At 44.4% G+C, this 17832-nt stretch overlaps 1 protein-coding gene and 1 long non-coding RNA gene across 33 annotated transcripts in view; one reads left to right on the top strand and one right to left on the bottom strand.

Moving 5' to 3' along the window:
• Positions 1 to 4685, bottom strand: part of LOC116997276 — a 136089-nt gene extending 131404 nt beyond the window's left edge. Inside the window, exon 1 of the long non-coding RNA XR_004418148.1 lies at positions 4605 to 4685. This is a non-coding gene — a long non-coding RNA (uncharacterized LOC116997276). The remainder of the gene's footprint in view (positions 1 to 4604) is intronic.
• NRXN3 (neurexin 3) overlaps positions 1 to 17832 on the top strand; it is a 967067-nt gene that overhangs the window by 609756 nt on the left and 339479 nt on the right. For 2 of the 32 annotated variants that reach the window (XM_033061716.2, XM_033061715.2), the window contains exon 1: positions 4655 to 5307. The exons of 26 other annotated variants lie outside the window; for them this stretch is intronic. In XM_033061716.2, coding sequence (XP_032917607.1) covers positions 5064 to 5307 — 244 coding nt within the window. In that variant the 5' untranslated portion in view covers positions 4655 to 5063. Of the gene's footprint in view, positions 1 to 4637; positions 5308 to 17832 lie in introns of those variants that run through there. 4 more of the 32 variants (XM_033061725.2, XM_033061726.2, XM_033061723.2 and 1 more) reach the window with 4 other exon arrangements.

Genomic DNA, 17832 nt, shown 5'->3' with positions numbered 1-17832 from the left:
GGCATATGCCTCAACTTTTGTGGGTAACTGGACTTACTGGTTGTTAAAGGAAAGCACAGAAGCGCTGAGAAAAGGTTGCCTTTCCCCACCCCCCACCAGATACAGAATAAAACTGAGAACTACAAAGACTGCAGCAACTTGGTTATACGCAAAAAGTACTGCACCCAAGAAAAAGTACTGCATAACAGCAGCTGTGTGCGTAGTTTTCAGCCCTGTCCTGGAGCAACCCTCCCCTTTCGCTCTGGATGAGCAAACACTGATAATTCTTTGGTGCTGCTGGGCCCTGCCTCTTGAGGCTGCCTGCAGAGAGACAGTGATGACAAGGACAGTGGGGCACCAGGGACTAGTCTCAGAGCAGTTAATTCTGCCAGCAGTGCTGAGGAACTTACCAGATTTTTGGTCACTGCTGTTGTCAGCAGAATTTGAAGTAGCTTGCTAAAGACAAAGGTGTCTATATGCCAGTTCTAAGCTCTCTACAGCATGCAATTCCCTTTGGTTTATTTTATTTTATTTTATTTTATTTTATTTTATTTTATTTTATTTTATATTTTAACATCATAAGTATGACACGTTTTCACCCTCCTTCTGGTTTTTTGCAAAGTACATTTAAAAAATAATTGAACTGTTTTGAACCTTGAGAGAAGCAATTCAGTCTGGGAAAAAGCATCTGGGTGACAGGCTGCTCTAGCTGACCTTATTCTCTTAACCTTATTATATAGCAAAGCACTGAATAACACTGTACCTTGTTAGCTTCTACTGGGTGAAGGCAAAGCTGTCCTCTCTCTGGCAGGCACCCTGTATTGATAAATGCTAATCGAGTTTCCCCATTGGATCCAGTTTAAAAGACCTGTGATTTTACAGCAGCGCTGATTTTTCAGTTCTGAGTGCAGCAAAATAATTAACAACTAAGATTTAATAGGAAACACAGAGAAAGTTGTACTTGCTCCTTTATGTAAGGTGGAGTACAAACTCTTCCTGGGTTTGAAGATGGTTCTCTTTCTGGGATTCTAAAACTCAGAAACGATTTCTTTATTATTTCTCATTTCTGCAGATTATAGTGTTCTTCCAGTAAAAGGAACAGCTATGTATAGGAAATAAGACTTTTCTCATATCTGTTGGGAGCAACATATCATGGAAACCATTATTCTTTAAGGGATCCATCTTGGTTCTGAAGACACAAGAGCATTTAGAAAACCTCTATGCTTACCCAGATTAAATAAACTAATATTAATACAACAAAGTCAGCCTCTTTTGAAGTAAATCTGGTGGGAATAATGTTGAAATGTCACTTCTGACTATAAACTTCCCCTTGCCACCCAGGAGGAAAACTGCAATTGAAATCTGCCCTCTTCCTGCAGTGGTGCTGCTAAATAAATGAGTCACCTGTGAACTACAGGGCAGTAAATACATCCACTGACATCTCATAAAGCAAGGCAGAGTGAAGTTCCAGTACTTTATGGCGTCACTGGAATCCTGTGATGTATTTATAGCTAGCTTCACAGGTTTTCCTTTTTTTCATTATTTATTTTTATGGGGTACTCCTAGAAGTTTGGTTTTCTTGGGCTTTCTCATTTTTGCCTAAGGCAGTTTACCTACTGGTTTCCAGCAAAGGAAAGTTGCTAGGCAGAATGTAGAGCAAATCCCCATCAGACGGCAATACACAGCCTCTCTGTTTCTCCTGTTCACGGACTGTCCAGGCATTTTCTGTCTCTGACCAGGGCAGTCTGAAGTGATGCTCACTTTTGTATGTCCTACCAGCACCTAAGCTGGTACCTCTGTATGTGGGGAAGGATTGATGGCAGATTGAATGAGGAAGAGGATCAGTGATTTATTTTGGAGCTTGATAATTTATTGTCCATTGAGGGCTCTGCCTCCCACAGAAACCCAAGAGGTAGGCGGCCAGCAGGGACAGGGGATTGAGTATGGAGAAGAGGACGTGGCCTGTTGGACTATTTAAAGGGGAATTAAAAGTTGAAGGATGCTACCACAGTTTAGTCAAAGAAACAACCTCTTCTGTTTTCTTCTCTTTCAGTAAAAGGGAAAATAGTTGCAGGACAGGGGCAAAAAGTGTATCCATGCAGTTCCTCTGCTCTTATCTCTAGAAGTGCACTTTCTAAAACATATATATTTTCCACACAAGGTAATGAATTTTCCACCACCACTTCCTGGAAAAGTAGCATTGAGCTTTCACTGTTTGAACCTGTGGCACCTGTAGCCCCTTTGACTGATCCTGTAATATGTGTGATACCTTCTGTCCTTTTGTAATGCTGTAGCCAGAGAAAACAGAAAGTAGATGGGAGGCAGATTTTTGTTGCATTGCTTATAATTATCTGGGTCTGAAACTCATTCAGATTTTCTTTACAAATCAGCTACTCAGTGATGTGTATTTAATGTATGTCCTTCCCCTAAATCAGGCTCCCTACAGCTTAACTACACAATAAATTTTTCAGAGTACTTTGTCCGTGGACTGTGTAAAAAGAGTAGGACTTCTGTGACGAGGGATTCAAGGGTGCTATGACAGGTTATATTCACCCCTTCCCCCAAGTAGTTAGGAGCAGGGAGCTTTCTTTCCCAAAAGGACAGCATCCTTCTGGGTATCCCACCACATATATAGCAGCAACTTCAGTTTCCTCAAGAAAACTCAGGGCCAGGAAAAGTTGTCTTGCACAGATAAAACTGCTCTGTGCCCTCTGTATGGCACTGTAAACTTGCCATCCAGGACGCACCTGCACTACAGGTTACTCACTCCTGTCTCCACCTGTGTGTCCCATTGTCAGAAAAGCTGATATTCACGCTTTAAGGCTAGCAAATGGCCACCAAATCAGTCAAGTAGTTGATACCGCCAGCATGTACTGCTTTGTATGGAGAATCTTGGTGTCTGTTCAGTTCCCATGTCTATCAGTCACTCACTGGCTCAACATGACTGAGCCTCTGTTTCCTTATCTACAGAACAGCAAAGTAATACCTAAAGCTGTTGAATGGCTTCATTAATAAAAGATATTAAAGCACTCTGAGATTCTTAGGTGGCATATGTTAGATAAATGCGAAGATAATATTCTTGCTTTTCATAATCACTGATTAAACCCAGCAAAACACCAAAGCATTTCTGGCTGCTTTAGCCCCTGATTTGGATCACTTATGGTATAAGTTACTGGAAAATAAATTGCAAGCAGATCAGGCTCAACTAAAAGTATTAGACGTGCAACTCAGGCTGATCATTACAAGTTACTGACATGGTGTACCAAATTGAGATCAATGACTGAACACACTGCACCTCAGCGTTAGGGAAATACTCGAGTCAGACAGCAGGTGTTTCAGAGGCGCATGCGTGCACACCTACAAACACGGCTCTAGAGGGGAAAACAAGAAAACTTAGAGTCATAAACAATTTATTCGTTTGTATGAATAAATGAAAGGGAAGGAGGCAGTGCAGTGCAAGGTGAGTCCTGGAGCTGGCTGGCTCCTTTTCTAAAGCTCCTTATTGACTCCCTGAGTGATCCTGTGTTAAGTCACTTCACTCCTGGCGCTTGCCTTCCCGAGTGTGGCTGGGGATTTTTGCCATGCAAATTGATAGGCAGTAAATTACTAGATATTGCTACTGCATTTGTTTATTAATTTATGGGCTGCAAACTCCGACTGCACTCCTCACTCTCCGAGGATTAAGTGCAGATTCACGTGTTTGGACTACGCCTCATGTTGCAGGAGAATCAAAAAAAATCTGTAAGAGCCATAGGAAGTTTTAAAGAGCGCGGTCTTCCTGGTTCTTCCTTTACTCCTGAGCAGCTGCAGGACGAGCCCTGGGACAGGGCGGCGCGGGGAACCGCGTTACTTCAGCGCATCCATCCCCGTGCCGCGGCCGAGGGTTCCCCGCGCCGGCTGCCCCCGAGGCACAGCGGGACGGCGGCACGGGAGGAGGTCCCGTCCCGCACGGCCGCGCTGGGCGCGTTTCGCCGGGGCCGCTCGGGGCAGGCAGCGGCCGCGGGCGGCTCCGGCTCCCGGCTCCGGTTCCCGGTGCGGCCGGCTCCGGCAGCCGGGTGTTCCCGGGGGCCGCGGGGCCGGGGCGCGCGGGACCGCACGAGCGCATGAATGGCGGGGGCGGTGCCGCGCGCCGGCCCCGCCTCCCCCGGAGCCAGCCAGTCCCTCTGCGCAGCGCTGCTGCCGCCCCCATTGGCTGCCCGGCGCCGGGACATTTGCATGCGGCTCGCCCATTGGCGGAGCCGCTTCCCCGGCCGCCCCGCCTGCGCTTCACCTGCGCCGCCGAGTTGCCCGCACTTGGCGCCGGCCGCCCGCACCCGCCCCAGCTCCGCTCGCTCCGCGCCCGGACCGCGCCGCCCGCCCCGGCTGCTCCAACGCGCCCGCCCGCCCGCGAGGACCTGGCGATGCGCTCGACGGCTGCGCAGGGTTAATCGGCTGAGCCCTCGGTCGCCTGGATTCGGTGGAAGGAGGATAACAATCTAGATCGCTCTGTGTGTGTGTGTATGTGTGTGTGTGTGTGCGCGCGCGTGTGCGTGTCCTAGCAGTTCTGCATTGCAACACTTGCTAGTGGAGAAGCAAGAGAAACCCCCCGGAATTTGGATTAAAAAAAAAAAAAATCAAAAATTTACCTGGGGTCCCTGGCTTATTTCTTCTTTTTCGTTTTTAATAGTCCCTCTCAGCAAAGTGAGAGACGGGGATCGCAGGCAGGGAAAAGTCCTCAAGGACCCCGTGATCCTGGAGGAACCTGAACAGGACCCTCGTGCGGACATGTGCGGTTTTCCTGCGCACTCCTGGAGGCTCGGTACGGCCGCGGGGTTCCTGCCACAATAGATCCAGCCCTGGGAAACGGCGCGTCTTATTCGTCTCTGTGTGGTTACTAACCTTCCCCCATCCCTCCCCTTCCCTGCTAGCACTCGCTCTCTCGCACACACACTGTCTCTTTTCTTCTTGAGCACACACGCACACCCCTAGAGCCTCGGAAGCGACTCTCCTTTCTGCTAGCATGGGTCCCCTGGCATCATGAACGTTATTCTGTCTCCCTGGCTGGAATTCAGACTGCCCGTCTGTAGGTGTCTTGTGCCTTGACCATGCACCTGAGAATAGACCCCAGCATTTGCCCGGGACGCCGCCCCGCCTGGACCCTGTGGATGTGCTCCCTCTTTTGGGGATGTATCGTCAGCTCTGTGTGGAGTTCCTCTAACGTGGCTTCTTCTGCCTCCTCTTCCTCGTCTGTTTCTCAGGCTCAGTATGAGCATCACTTCCACGGCAGCAAGCACCACTCTGTGCCTATCTCTATCTACCGCTCCCCTGTCTCCCTCCGAGGAGGACACGGTGGGTTCCCACTCTTGTTTCTTTCTAACCTTTTCGCAGAGCAGTTGGAGCAGCAGCGGGGAGCAGGGACGATGGCCGTGTCGCCGGGGGAGGGGGGTCCTCCCTGCCCCTCATGTTTCTGCCGTTCGCTCCCCTCCCTGTTAACCCTCCGCTCCTCTCCTGCCGCCTCCCCGAGCAGAGCCTAGGGCTGAGGACACGCCGCTCCCAGAGCCAACTTCCCGGCCGGTGTGGTCCGGCAGGACGGAGGGTGGGGGCCGGGCGGGCTCGGGTCGCTCCGTGTCAGACGGCAGCGCCGAACAGCTCGGGACGGCGGAAGGGCATCCGCTGCTGTCCCGCTGGGATCCTGCGACGGGGCATCGCTAACTCCCTAGCTTGTAGCGGCTGACACGGTCATTGCAGCAGCTCATCTTCCCCGCCGGCCCCCTCGTTTCCCGGTCGCCCAGCTGCGGGAGGGCCAGCCGGGGGCTCGGGGAATTGCCGCCGCCGCTCCTCCCCTGTCTGCGCGCTCGCAGCGTTCCTGGGTGAGCATAGGAAGGGCGTACTAAGGAAAAGGCAAGGTCTCATTCCTGCTCCTGGCTTCCTGCTTGGTACCTGCTAGTGTCCTACTGCCAAAAACCCTGGGGCAGGAAATAATAGGGAGTAGGTTTTCACTCTGGCAGCAAGAGGGAAAGGGAAGAGTGTGTCTGAGAGATGCCGAGTGAGTGCCAGCGTTGTGCCCCTGAAATGCTGAGCAATGTTCATCAGCTGGACCTACACAGCCTCTTACCCAGCTATCTCAAGTCTCCCCATCCTGACAGAAGTTGGCCTAGGCCTGTCTGACATGGGGGCTCTCCCTCATCTCCATCTTCTCCTGTCTTCTGTCCTTGTCCCTTAACTTCTGTTTGCAGTCTTATCAGCTGGGAGAGGCAGGCAGGCCAAGGCCTGGCCTTTTCCCTCCACAGCTTCAGGTCAGGGTCAGATCTGGCCTTCCATCATAGAGATTCACATTTGTGCAGGGCCAGAAGAACGAGAACTAGTATTAGAAATGAGGCATAGGAACACTTCGAAGAAGAGGGAAGGAAGAGCCCTGGCACAGTTGGTTGAAATGCCGCATGACATGGCTGCAGCAGGGACTATGAAGGTGTGCTGGCAGGGCTGTGTCAGGGTTACACAGATATTGAAACCTGGAGCATCCTGGTTATGTGCTCAGGCGACCAGCAGAGCAGTCTGAAGGGTTCAGATGGCACAACAATGAATGGATCTTCAATGAAGTCCCTAGGTGCATTGGCAGAGTTGTAGAAGAAGGCTGGTATTGCAGGTCTGAGCCGAGGCGCGTTGGAGAGGGAAAGGGCTCAGGAACACAGCCAGGAGGCAGATGCTGCAGGTCACAGCTGAGCACCAGCGGAGCAGGGTGTGCTAGCAGGAGGTGCTCTGGCAGAGCTTCTGGAGGGCACTGGAAGAGGGTGACAGGGAGCTCTGCAAGGTAGGTCGTCGATGCTCTGGCAGTGCGGGAGGGGGAGCCCAGGGCACTGCAGAATAGCTCTGTGCTGCAGAGGCAAGGACTCAGGACTGAAGTGGCAGTGGGTGCAGTAGGTTGAGGGGGAGGTGTTCAGCCCAGCCATTTCTGCAGACACAACTGGCACTATCCTTTCAACCTATCAAACTCCTACTTCTACTCCAAAGTTCAAATCCATCCTAAAATGCAAGAGAAACATTCAGGCCCCACATGGGAAGGGAACCAATGCCATGCCAGACATCAAGACCATCTGTTAAGCACCACCCTTGTGAAACTCAGTTATGGGTTATTAATCACTAGCAGCAGGAGCCCTGTTATTTGCAGCAATGCTTGAGGACCATGTGAGAGAGTCCCTGTTGTGCTAAAGCAAGAAATATGAAGGATCAGCCAGTCACTGCCTCAAACGGTTTTCAACAGCCCAGCTTATGTAGCTTAGTTCTCCTGTGATGAAAGGGGATAGCAAAGCCTGGCTCGTAGGTCACTTGTGCGGAAAGGAGAGGGGATGTCACAAAATATGATAGTGTTTGGCTTTGCAGTAAAAGTCTGTGTGAGAGTCTACAGTGTGTTTCCTGTTTAAGAAATGATAGCTCTTTTCTCCTTGATGGCTTTTCCATCTGGCCTGAAAGTCAAGCAAAGCCTCATTTAAGAGCTAGGGGCAAAAGCGTTATCAACTTCAGTGAGAAACAGGCATTTTTTTCGGTGTCCCCATTGCTGAAAGGAATCAAGGGAAATAGAGAGCTCAGGGAGCTCAGGCTAGTGCATAAGTCAGTGTGAGTTGTTTGGGTTTTTTGGGGGGTTTTCTTTTGGTTGTTTTTTAAATTTTTCTTTCCTCATCATGCTGTGTAGCAAAGCTACATAAAAAAAACGTCTTTGGCCATGAATAAGGAGGTGAATGGGGTGGACACAGAGGGGGAGATTGAGAGAGGAAGAAGAGACCACAAAGACAGCTGGTCTTGGAAACATGCATGGTTTATTTTTGTGTGTTCTTTCACTGTTGCACAACAGAGGCCCTTGGAACTTGGATCTGTAACAGCATTGAGGAGACAGATTCCAAGAAGGCTGTGTACTCCCTGTGTTTCTTGGGATTTTGATTTTTTTTTCCTGGAGGGAAATAAGAAATTCATTCTGATTGATGCCCTTCTTGGTGGCTACATTAATACTGGTTTTGGAAGGAATCAGATCAGGATCATGGCCACCCTGCTGTGTTGTCTTCCAGCCCCATAGGGCTGACCATTGGGACTCAGTCTTCTATTTAACATATTTTCCTTTTTTCTCCTATATCCCAGTGGATTTCAGTGTGTTTGAAGAAGCAAACTAATATCTAGCACAGAGGAAAATTAAATGTCTCATGATAAGTGAACACTTGTTTGGAGTCTGTGTCTAGTGCTCCTTTAAAGTCGGTGGAATACCTTCTTGTGGCTTACCTGGAGCAGGACCAGACCCAGATCTGGCAGTCGCTACTGTGCTGGTGTTATGAGAGTTAATTCTGAAATCACCGAGCTGGTGCTTTACGGTAGTTGGGCTGTAACCTGCAAATGCAAAACTTGGCACAGCACATCTTCTCAAGGAGAAAGTCTTTCGAACAGGTTTGCCTCCTTGTCAGCAGAGGAATGAACCTGGCCAGGCAGGGGACTTCAGCAAGTTAGAACAAATCTTTTTTCCGTGTGAGGACCTTCCTAGACTAGCAGAATCTTCATCCCTGAATAATAGGAAGGGAAACCCTTGATTCCTTTTAGTTTCATTGGGGGCTTGTGAAACAGAGGGAGGAACAAAGTTGGGGCTGTGTTTATTGAAAGTTCACATGTGCTGAATCTTCCCGTCTCCCCTGGGCAATTTAGTGCTGTGCTGGGTCAACTGCTTTACCGGAGCCTGCAGCAGTGACTTCATAGCCCCTCTTTCCACATCCTCATTGCCTCAGCTGATGAATAATGCGTGTCTCTGGTTGACAGAGAAAATGAAGGGATTTGTGCATGTTTGGTCTTAGTGATGAATTAATTAGCTTTTTTTTTCTTTTTCTCCTCCAGCTGTTTGTTCTCTGGTTGTCCTTAATGGCTCTGGAGCAGGGGCACACAGAGGCAGTGTGTGATGCCTTGTGCGATTGCCCCTGCCTGCAGGGACTGCGCTGCAGCTATGGGTGCAATGTTGGGCACAGGATAGTTTCTCTTCAGTTTCTCTTTGTGGGGCCTAGGCTAGCCTAGGTTGTTGCACTAGTCATAGGAAAAAGTGTGGATCTCCTTGTGAGAACTGGTAGTAAGCAATCACCAGCTCTTGTGGGTATAACTCTCAGGCCTGAATCAGTTCCTAGAAGTTCTGATATTTATATGAAGCCTTTCCTTGTTGTATATATTTTTTTAAATCAGCGAATGAGAGTGAATGCTTGGACAAATCGAGAGAGTGTTACCAGAAAACAAGCAAGTGTTCTGCAGACCAGTGTCAAAGATTGCCACACACAACTCTAGCAGTGTACCCTTTTTAAAATACGTATGTCCTTGCTGCTCCTCCAGGGTGACCTATTCTTCATCTCAAGATTCTATGTTCTTGCAATCCTGCCTTTTCTTTAGGATAGGAAACAAATTCCCCATCCTTGGCACTGCCCATTCCCCAGTACAAAGCAGGACCTTTCCTGTTCTTCCTTCACCAGATTTCTTTGAGCAAAGATTGGAAGCTTTAACAAAATGGAAAAAGTTGCTCTGTACAGAGCAGTCAGCAATCCAGCAAAATGAACTTCACTCGGAGCTGAAATTAAGTTTGCAATTAAGTTCTGCAAAGGTGAAAAGCTACAAGTCTGTCTACTTTCTGTGGCTTGCCTTTATTCCCGTATCAACAATGAAGACTAATTTTTTGGCAAAGACTAGTGCTGCTGTATGCCTGAATGTTTACATTCCCTTCCTCAGAGATATTAACAATTATTAATTATTTTTAAAGGAAATCTCCTTAAATTATCTCAAGATGGCTATCCAGAAATCAAAGCATCCAAACTCACTCACTTGGAGTTTTAAGTGATCATAGCTGGGCTTTTTCCCTCCCTGTGCTGACTCTGTAACTCTTCTAAAAAAGCACCATTTTCAGTAGTTGAACACCGAAAAAGTCTGGTATGTATAAAAACTGTTTCCTCAAAATGAGATTGCCCCTTTTGCAAAACGTGCAATGCTAGTCCTAGTCAGAATTAGATCAGGGCTTTCTTCCTCCTTGTATTTCCTTTGCAATTTCCACTGGAGAGAGGTTTCTTTTCTTTATTGTTTCTGCTTTTGGGTAATACACCTCTGACTTTTCAAGCAACTGCTGCAGAAGTGACTACATTTTAAAGACAGATGAAGGATTCTGCTGTATGCTTTGTATAGGCATTGTTGTAAAGAATATACGGTTGTGTGACATCTGCTATGTAGTCAGAATACTGCAGAATGACAATGTTACCTTTTAGATAATTTCTATATTTAAAAAGATAAAGTGTTTTTTTTGTAATAATTCTGGCTAGTTTTTCTTGTTTTCTTTCTCTTCTTTTGCCATGGCATGAAAATGTATGCTTGAACAACGTATGACTGTTCTAGGTCATTATTATTAGCCACTGGGTTATTATATACTGTGCTGTTGGGAGCTCCAAATTTCTTACATATCTCACTAGAAAGAGGAAAATGCACCTAGATCATGTGCACTTGTGGCAATACTGACAAGAACAGAATAATCTCCAGCTGGTGGGGGGGAAGTTCCACAGTTTGCTGTATAGAAGGAAACTGAATTAAGAGCTGGAGCTTTTAAGTGCAAGGAGTCTAAATTTTGTCTGGGATGTACAAAGGATGACCATGCTTGTTTTTTCCCTTTTCTGTGTGCTGTGCTTTAAGAAGACCAGCTCTCTGTGTAGTTGCCCAGGATGACAGTCCTGTGCTGATTGACTGCCTTGGTTTTGTTTTTTTTTAATTTGTTTTTGTTTCTGTTGTTGTTGTTTGTTTGTTTTTGTTTGGTTTTTCTTTGTTGTTGTTGTTGTTTGGGGTTTTTTGTTTGTTTTTTGCACTTGCTTATCTGGTGGTCTTTGATAACTACGAAAACTCATTTGTAGTAGCATAAAAGAAAAAAAAAGATGGTTTTTATGTCTTCGGTCTAACCTCTGTACACAAGACAATGTGCAGTTGACTGATGGCTCTGATTTGTTGTACAACCATGACATGACATCATATTACTTTCTTACATTTTCCTCATCTGTGAAATTGAGAGAAAACCATTTTTTTTCACCTAGATGAGGCAAACAGTTCTGGTGCATCTGCGTACTTTGAGATCCCTGGCCAGGAGCCATAGGAATGAATGAAATCCAAGTAGTCTTCTTGGGCTTTAGATGTCAGAGGACCTTAAAATAGGAGGCTGCTAGTAGCTCTTCTTGAAGGACAAGCAGGACCCCTTCAAATTTTGAGCGTTGATCCTGGTAGTGTTTTCCCTTATGGCTTTAAAGCCTGGATAGGCTCTTGTGCCGAATCCCAGCATTGGTGTTTCTGAAGGAGCAGGAGAGCATTTTGGCAGAGTGCTGGCTGTGCCCAACTCCAGGGAGCCACTGGAGGAGGGACCTGTGGTTCACCATGGCTCTCTCCCCACTCTTGCATATTACTTCTCTTGCATTCTGTGTGCGTGTGTTGTTTTTGCACATTAAAACAACTACTTATATCCCTGAGTGACTTTCCCCAAAACTATGAATTTAAAGTACTTCCAAAACTATCTTTTAGAATTTGAATATAATTACATGCTTTGGGTGTAAATTCTGGTTTTTGCTACATAAGAAACTAATGGAAATGATCTGCCTGTTCCTGTTTACAGATTATACGCTTTATATCTGGGGATGTATATTTAGGCTGCTTTTCTATATGGTGTATTAAGATGAAAATGAAGTTAGTGGAACTGTAGTGGTTGTGAAGCATGAATAGTGGAACTGATAAAGGACATTACTAAATCAATCCAGTGCTAAGGTTTACTTTATCATCTTAGTCTTGCATCTTTCATCTTTTTGCGTTCTTGATGATGGGAGGGCAGAAGAGGGGGAAGTATTTTGCAATCTACAGAGTGTCTTGTGTCTGCAGATGATCAAGGGAGAGAGTGAACGAATCAGAAAGACGTAAAAATATTGCTAAAAAAAGACCATTTACTTATTCTGTGCATACCACATGGTAAAGAATGAGGGAAGACTGTTTTCCAGAGGGCTCAGGAAGAGAGTACCATCAGTTTAGTCAGCAATCTAGGCTCCATTTAATAACTTCAGAGGGAATCAGTTTCTGTGCTATCCTTGGAACTTGATTTTGAATTAAGAATAAACTCATCATATTAATCTGGTCAAATTATTGGAAGGTTATTTATCTAAATTAAGGCGATCGAAGTATTGGAAGGAACGGGGAGGTGAAGTTTGGATTTTTTCCAAGAGTTCAATCTTTAACGTCATGCTGCATGACAAGAACTGATTTTCTGGACATGTTTGGGGAATCCTTTGTTTCCTTGCTCATCTGCTGCACTGCCCAGTGAGGGTTTTCACGGCTTCCTGTCATGATCCTGCATTTACAGCAGCCTGCTGCTCCTGCTCCAACTGGTTTGCTTAATAACTCCAGCCAGTGGAGACTTTACAGGGGTGAGGTCTGAAAGTATTTCTGTTTAGCTGGTTCTGGTGTTTGCTGTCTCAGCTATCAATGTTTCAGTACACAAAAGTCCTCCTTTTCTGATGAAGATTTCAACCATGAGCATGAGGACAAGGCAGCAGAGTCTGGAAATTCCCCAAGTAGCTTTGGAAAGTCAGCTAGAGGGTGTTTAAGGGCGAGAACACATAATAGATACAATAGACCTGAAATTGTTAGAGAAATGCAGGTGTTTCCAAAGAAGAGAATTTTTTTAAAATAGAAAAAATAAAATGAGAATTTTTTTTTTCTTTTAATTGATTCATTTTATTTGGTAGTTACATTGACTGGACTACATATAGAAAGTGGGTTCTGCCAAGGTCTCTGCTTGGCTTCTGCTCTGGAAAGATTCTCACTGTCTCATTTAACACTTAAGAATTTCTGTGTTTTTTGCATTAAAGCCTTCATCTTTTGTAACTTCCTGAGTTATGGTGGTCATCTGAGACAGTTTCACTCCAAAGACTCTTGGGGCTTGCAGTTATATAGGCATGTTTTCTCACAAGCACTGTGTATCTTTTAGTATCTGGTGAAATAGAAGTGGAAACAGTAGGCTGAAACCTGACATTTTTCTTTTTCCTTTATTTATTCCTGGTTTACTTGTCTGATGGTCGCTCATATCAGCTTTTCTCATATTCTGATTATGCTACTGATAATTATGATGTTCTGAGCTTTCACAGGAGAGTTTGTCATTCACTGATGTGCACTGAGTACAGTGTTTAGGAAAGCTGGTGGCCTGGATAGGGCCTTGAGTGATCCTCAGTTTATGTGGCCTACATCTGGTCATGTGCTTGTGTAATGTCTCTGTAGGATGACCTCTGTTCCCCCAATGTCATCTTTTCTTTGTAGTTTAGTAATGAATGCCAAAGCTATTCTAAGTTTCCCTGATCTTGCTTCCCTGTCTACAGTCCAGCATATTTCTGTCAGTGTAAGTTTGGAAGATACTGATGGCTTTGAATGCATTTTCACTTTTTATTATCTCACCATGGAGATAATGCTCTCCTTTCTGTCCCCTCATGCATTCAGAGGCAGTTCATTAGAGGCAAGGAAAAGACAAAGAAATTAATTTTCCTTGAGAAATGTATTCAGCACCTTATAGAGGCTTGAAGAAGAGAAACGGAGCAGAGAATTCTTACTATCTTCTTTTCAAAGTTTTTTGGGTTTTTTTTTAAGGAGAATCTGGAGATAAAAAGTGTCTGTGCCCTACAAACATCCATTTACTGTGTAACTTATTTTTCTGACACTAGGCACTATGAACATGCCAGGATTGCAGTGGGCTGGAACAGAACAAGGGGATGTGGGCGCCTGTCCTTCAGAATTTATGTGCATTTGCTTAGTATAAAAGGAATATATCTTGTAACCAAATATCAAGGTGGCAAATTCTGCTTAATGGCAGGGTGGCAAATTCCGCCAGTAGTGTGTATCAAAGCTTATTTCAGTTCAGGTAATTGTTATTCCAGACAAGTTAATTTCTATTTAACAAGCCATGTACTCAGCTACTTTTCCTGGCCCAGTCATTAGGAAATATACACTGGCAAAATGAACAGCCTTCCCTACTGGTCTAATTAATACTTGATAATTGCTTGAAAAATGGTCAAAATCTGAGCCTTTTGTACATTCCTTGGATAGAAAATTTGCCATTTTGCCATTGATGTCACTGAAGTCATATTCCAATTGTTTATGAGCAGTGCTGAAGAGATTTTTTCTCATCATCCGCATGGTACCCCCAAACATTTTCCCTAACTGTGCTCCTGTCTTACCTTTACATACTGGATGGTGAATCATACATTGCCAGGTGATTCAGTTTCTCTATGTTGTAGTGCAAAAATATGATGATTTTTAAAAATCTTGCTAGATCCTGACATAACACATATGAAAGGAAAATAAATCTACTGTTACTTTTCTTTCCCAGCGTTCTAGAAAGGTATCTTCAAACTTCAGCCAGAATATTTGGTCCTTGGAATTTAAGGAACATCACAGTGGTATGGCTCCTGGTTCTCTCTTTGGAAGAAGTCCTGAGAAGGATGGGTGCCTTTTTTGGAAGCTAGTTCTGCAAAGAAATATTGATTGTCATCCTAAGAACACATTGTCAGAAACATGGGAAATGCCAGGACTGTGTGGTTAGATGCAGTGTTTTGTTTCCGTCCTTTCTTTGTGAGAGCAGTTTCTCCTGCTGGTGGTGGTTTCATTTACTGCTTTGAGGAGCATTGTGGACATGCATTTCTCTTTGCTGGTTTTAGAAATCTGAAGGGATTTTTTAGACCAGGCACCCAAAAGCTGTACTTTCATTGTCACTGTTGGTTGTCTTCTGCTTCTGTGACAAGTTAGGTTTTGTCTGCAACCTTTCAGTCAACTGATTTGTGAACAAAATTGTTAAGGTGATTTCTGCAATCAAGGGAAAGAACAGGGGAGGGAGTAAAGAGGAGGAAGATGAAATTAAGCTGAAGTGTAAATTTGTTCCCATTCTTTCTTTCTCTTTGATCAGAAGTAAAGGAGGGAAGCATGAGAAGAGCCATTAAAGACCCAAGTAATTCTCAAGAAAGGAGACAGACAATTTGAAGCTAAATAAAACTAAATAAACAGGACAGGAAGGAGCAGTAGCAGAGCTCAGCAAAGTGGCTGCCCTACTGGCTCCTCTTCATCTGAGCTGAGGAGTTTCAAGTACTCTGAAGAAAGGCTGTGGGATAAGCATCTTGTCTCCCAGAGCCCCAAGCTGCTGATGTTCAATGTACAGGGCTCTTTTAGCCTCACACTTTTTTGACCTTGGATCTAGTCTTCAGAATATTCTATATGTTTTATAAGTCCAGTTACTGTGATAATTGAATCATCCATTTAGGTTTCTTTTTTTATTATTTTTATTATTTTTTTTCACCACATTTTTTTGAAGTCTTATTGTCAATATCTAGAACAAGACATTAATAAGCTTAACTTATTACCTATCAGTCTAAAGACTCAAGGCACTTTTTTTTAATGGATGGAGAAAGGGTGGATTCTGCTGCTGCTTGGCAAGAGGAGAGCTGTGCAGTGCTTTATTTGTGTTCCTAAGAAGGTCACTAGGACAGGCCCAGGTAAAGGCAGGGCTGTATGGCAGTCAGCAGTGCTGCCTCAGGGTGTGTGCTTGCTGTGTCTGTGCTCCTCTGTTACTCAGCAAGAGACTGAGGAGCAGTTTGTTCAAATGAAGTGTCTGAATAGTGGGCATTTTTGCCAGGGCACCTCTCTATGTGTTCATGGCGATGTGTGCACTACTTCTCTTTGGGGAAACTTGCTTCTCTTCAGAAGCACTGCCTGGTTTTTAGATTTCTGCTGAGGTTTGGGACGATGCTTAATTCATGTCCATAAGGAAGCTGAGTTCAGATACAGGAAAGAGCTAGGGGCTGTGTGTAGAGAGCATTTCCCTCTAAACAGTATATAGTGACAAAGCAGTTATATCTGCAAGCGCTCTTTCTTTTATCCCATTTCACTGCCTGAGCAACGGTTCTACGGCAACCCTTTTCCATAACCTTTTTGGATTCCTGGATTCAAGGGCACCTACTAGAGAGCATGATTCAGCCCCTGGCCTTCTTGTAGCTGAACTTGACCATATTTACAGAAGTTCTAGTTGGTCAAGAAGTTTCAAATATGGATATGAAGTCCCTGATGTGGTATAATAATGCAATGGCACCATTTTGTACTGCAGTGCTAATGATTGATAATTCTTTGTAAAGTAAATTATTTATAAATAAAATAGGGGTTAAAAATAATTGATTATTCTTCCCTACATGGTCCTCAAACAAAAAAAAAAAAGCAATAGGTGACTTGTAAAAGACAAGATTTCTGTTATCTTTGCTGTTTTACTTCACCCTTGCTTTGCATGTCTTCACATGAATCACAGAAAAACGGTGCAGTCATTCCAAAAGAATTTGTGGGAAAGTTTTAGTATCCTGCCATGCAAACCTAGGCTCTATGAGTTCATGGACAAGACTGTACTATTAGAAAATCACTTGGAGTCTTATAGTCTATAGTTTTGTAGTCTGCAGTCTTAAAGTAGCAAAGATTCAGGAACTGAAAAAGATTGTTGGTTCAAATTACAGTTGAGTCATGGACTCTGTCAGTAATCTCTGAGGACAAAGCTTGGAAAATGTGTCAGTGAATGTAGAAATTCACTGATAAAGAAATCCTGCTTTAGAGTTGAGGTAAGCAAGGGACTAAACTGTCCCAGAATGCTGAGCTGCAGATAAACTCACAGTACAATCAATGGTAAGTCAGCACCAGTTATGGTTAGATGCTGATACACAATTTGAAGAGACATATCCAACCTGAAGGAAGAAATTAATCACAGAAGATTACAAGAATTTCTGTATACACTGGTCCATCTGGTCTGGTATTCTGTCTCTTGACTGTGGCCAGTGCCAGCTGCTACAGATGGATGCAAATAACCTCTTTGATACATTTAATTGTATTAAATCCCAAGGGAGGATTGTATTTTTTTTTCCTTGACCTCACAAATGGTGATCACCTTATGCTGTAAAGAGCTGAGGAGACTCATTGCAGTTTTATCATGGTTATAATATTTCATATGTTGTTCTGTATTAGTAAGTCTTTTCCTTTTACTCACTTTTTCCTTAGCTATTTTTAAATTGCCATCTCAAAGCATTTTATGCAGCTTCTTAGACCATCACAGCACTGATAGAGGGCAAGCAACCAGTTTTTGTATTTCTTATTCTAAGATAAGAAAATGGGACATGGAGAGGCAAAGCAGTTTGCTGAGTCAGAAACTGTTGCCACATTTAAACAGCCTGAGCTTTGCTGAAATCTCAGAGTTTACTGCTTTTTGTCACTTCAGTCCAGGTTATCAGAGTGCCTAATTGGAAGCACCTAACAGGCTTTGAAGGTTAATAGAATTTAGGTTATCTGAATGTGGCTGGCACTGGTGGCATCCGATCCAGGGCACTTCTCACATTGCTCTTGCATGGTGACATGGTTGAGTTTCTGTCCAGGATTTCTTTGCTCAAATAAATACACAGGGAAGGGAGGCACATGAATAATTAGCTTGACACTACCAGGAAGCATTGACCATCACAATTAATTCATCCATGTACTTTCGGTCTAATATGTCTAAAATACTTTTTTTTTCTTTAAAAATTATTATTTGTGGGTAGATTGTTGGTACAGTGCTTGTGCGTATCTTCCTGAAATATTTGGCTTGCTGCACATGAATTACAGCATTTACCTTCTTTTTCTTCCTAATAGCAACCCACATCATGGATTTCTGAGGAGTGGAAGTATGATGTGTGTGTGAGAGACTACACATTGCTTTGCAGAAAAGCTGGTTTTGTTTGCATTTGTGTCTAGTAATAATAACCTCAGCTATGTTAAATGCTGCCAGAAATGTTTTCTCTTCTGCCTCCAAAC

Source organism: Catharus ustulatus, chromosome 6 (assembly GCF_009819885.2).
Source record: "Catharus ustulatus isolate bCatUst1 chromosome 6, bCatUst1.pri.v2, whole genome shotgun sequence".
Taxonomy (NCBI): Eukaryota; Metazoa; Chordata; class Aves; order Passeriformes; family Turdidae; genus Catharus; species Catharus ustulatus.
This window is presented reverse-complemented; position numbering and strand designations above follow the sequence as displayed.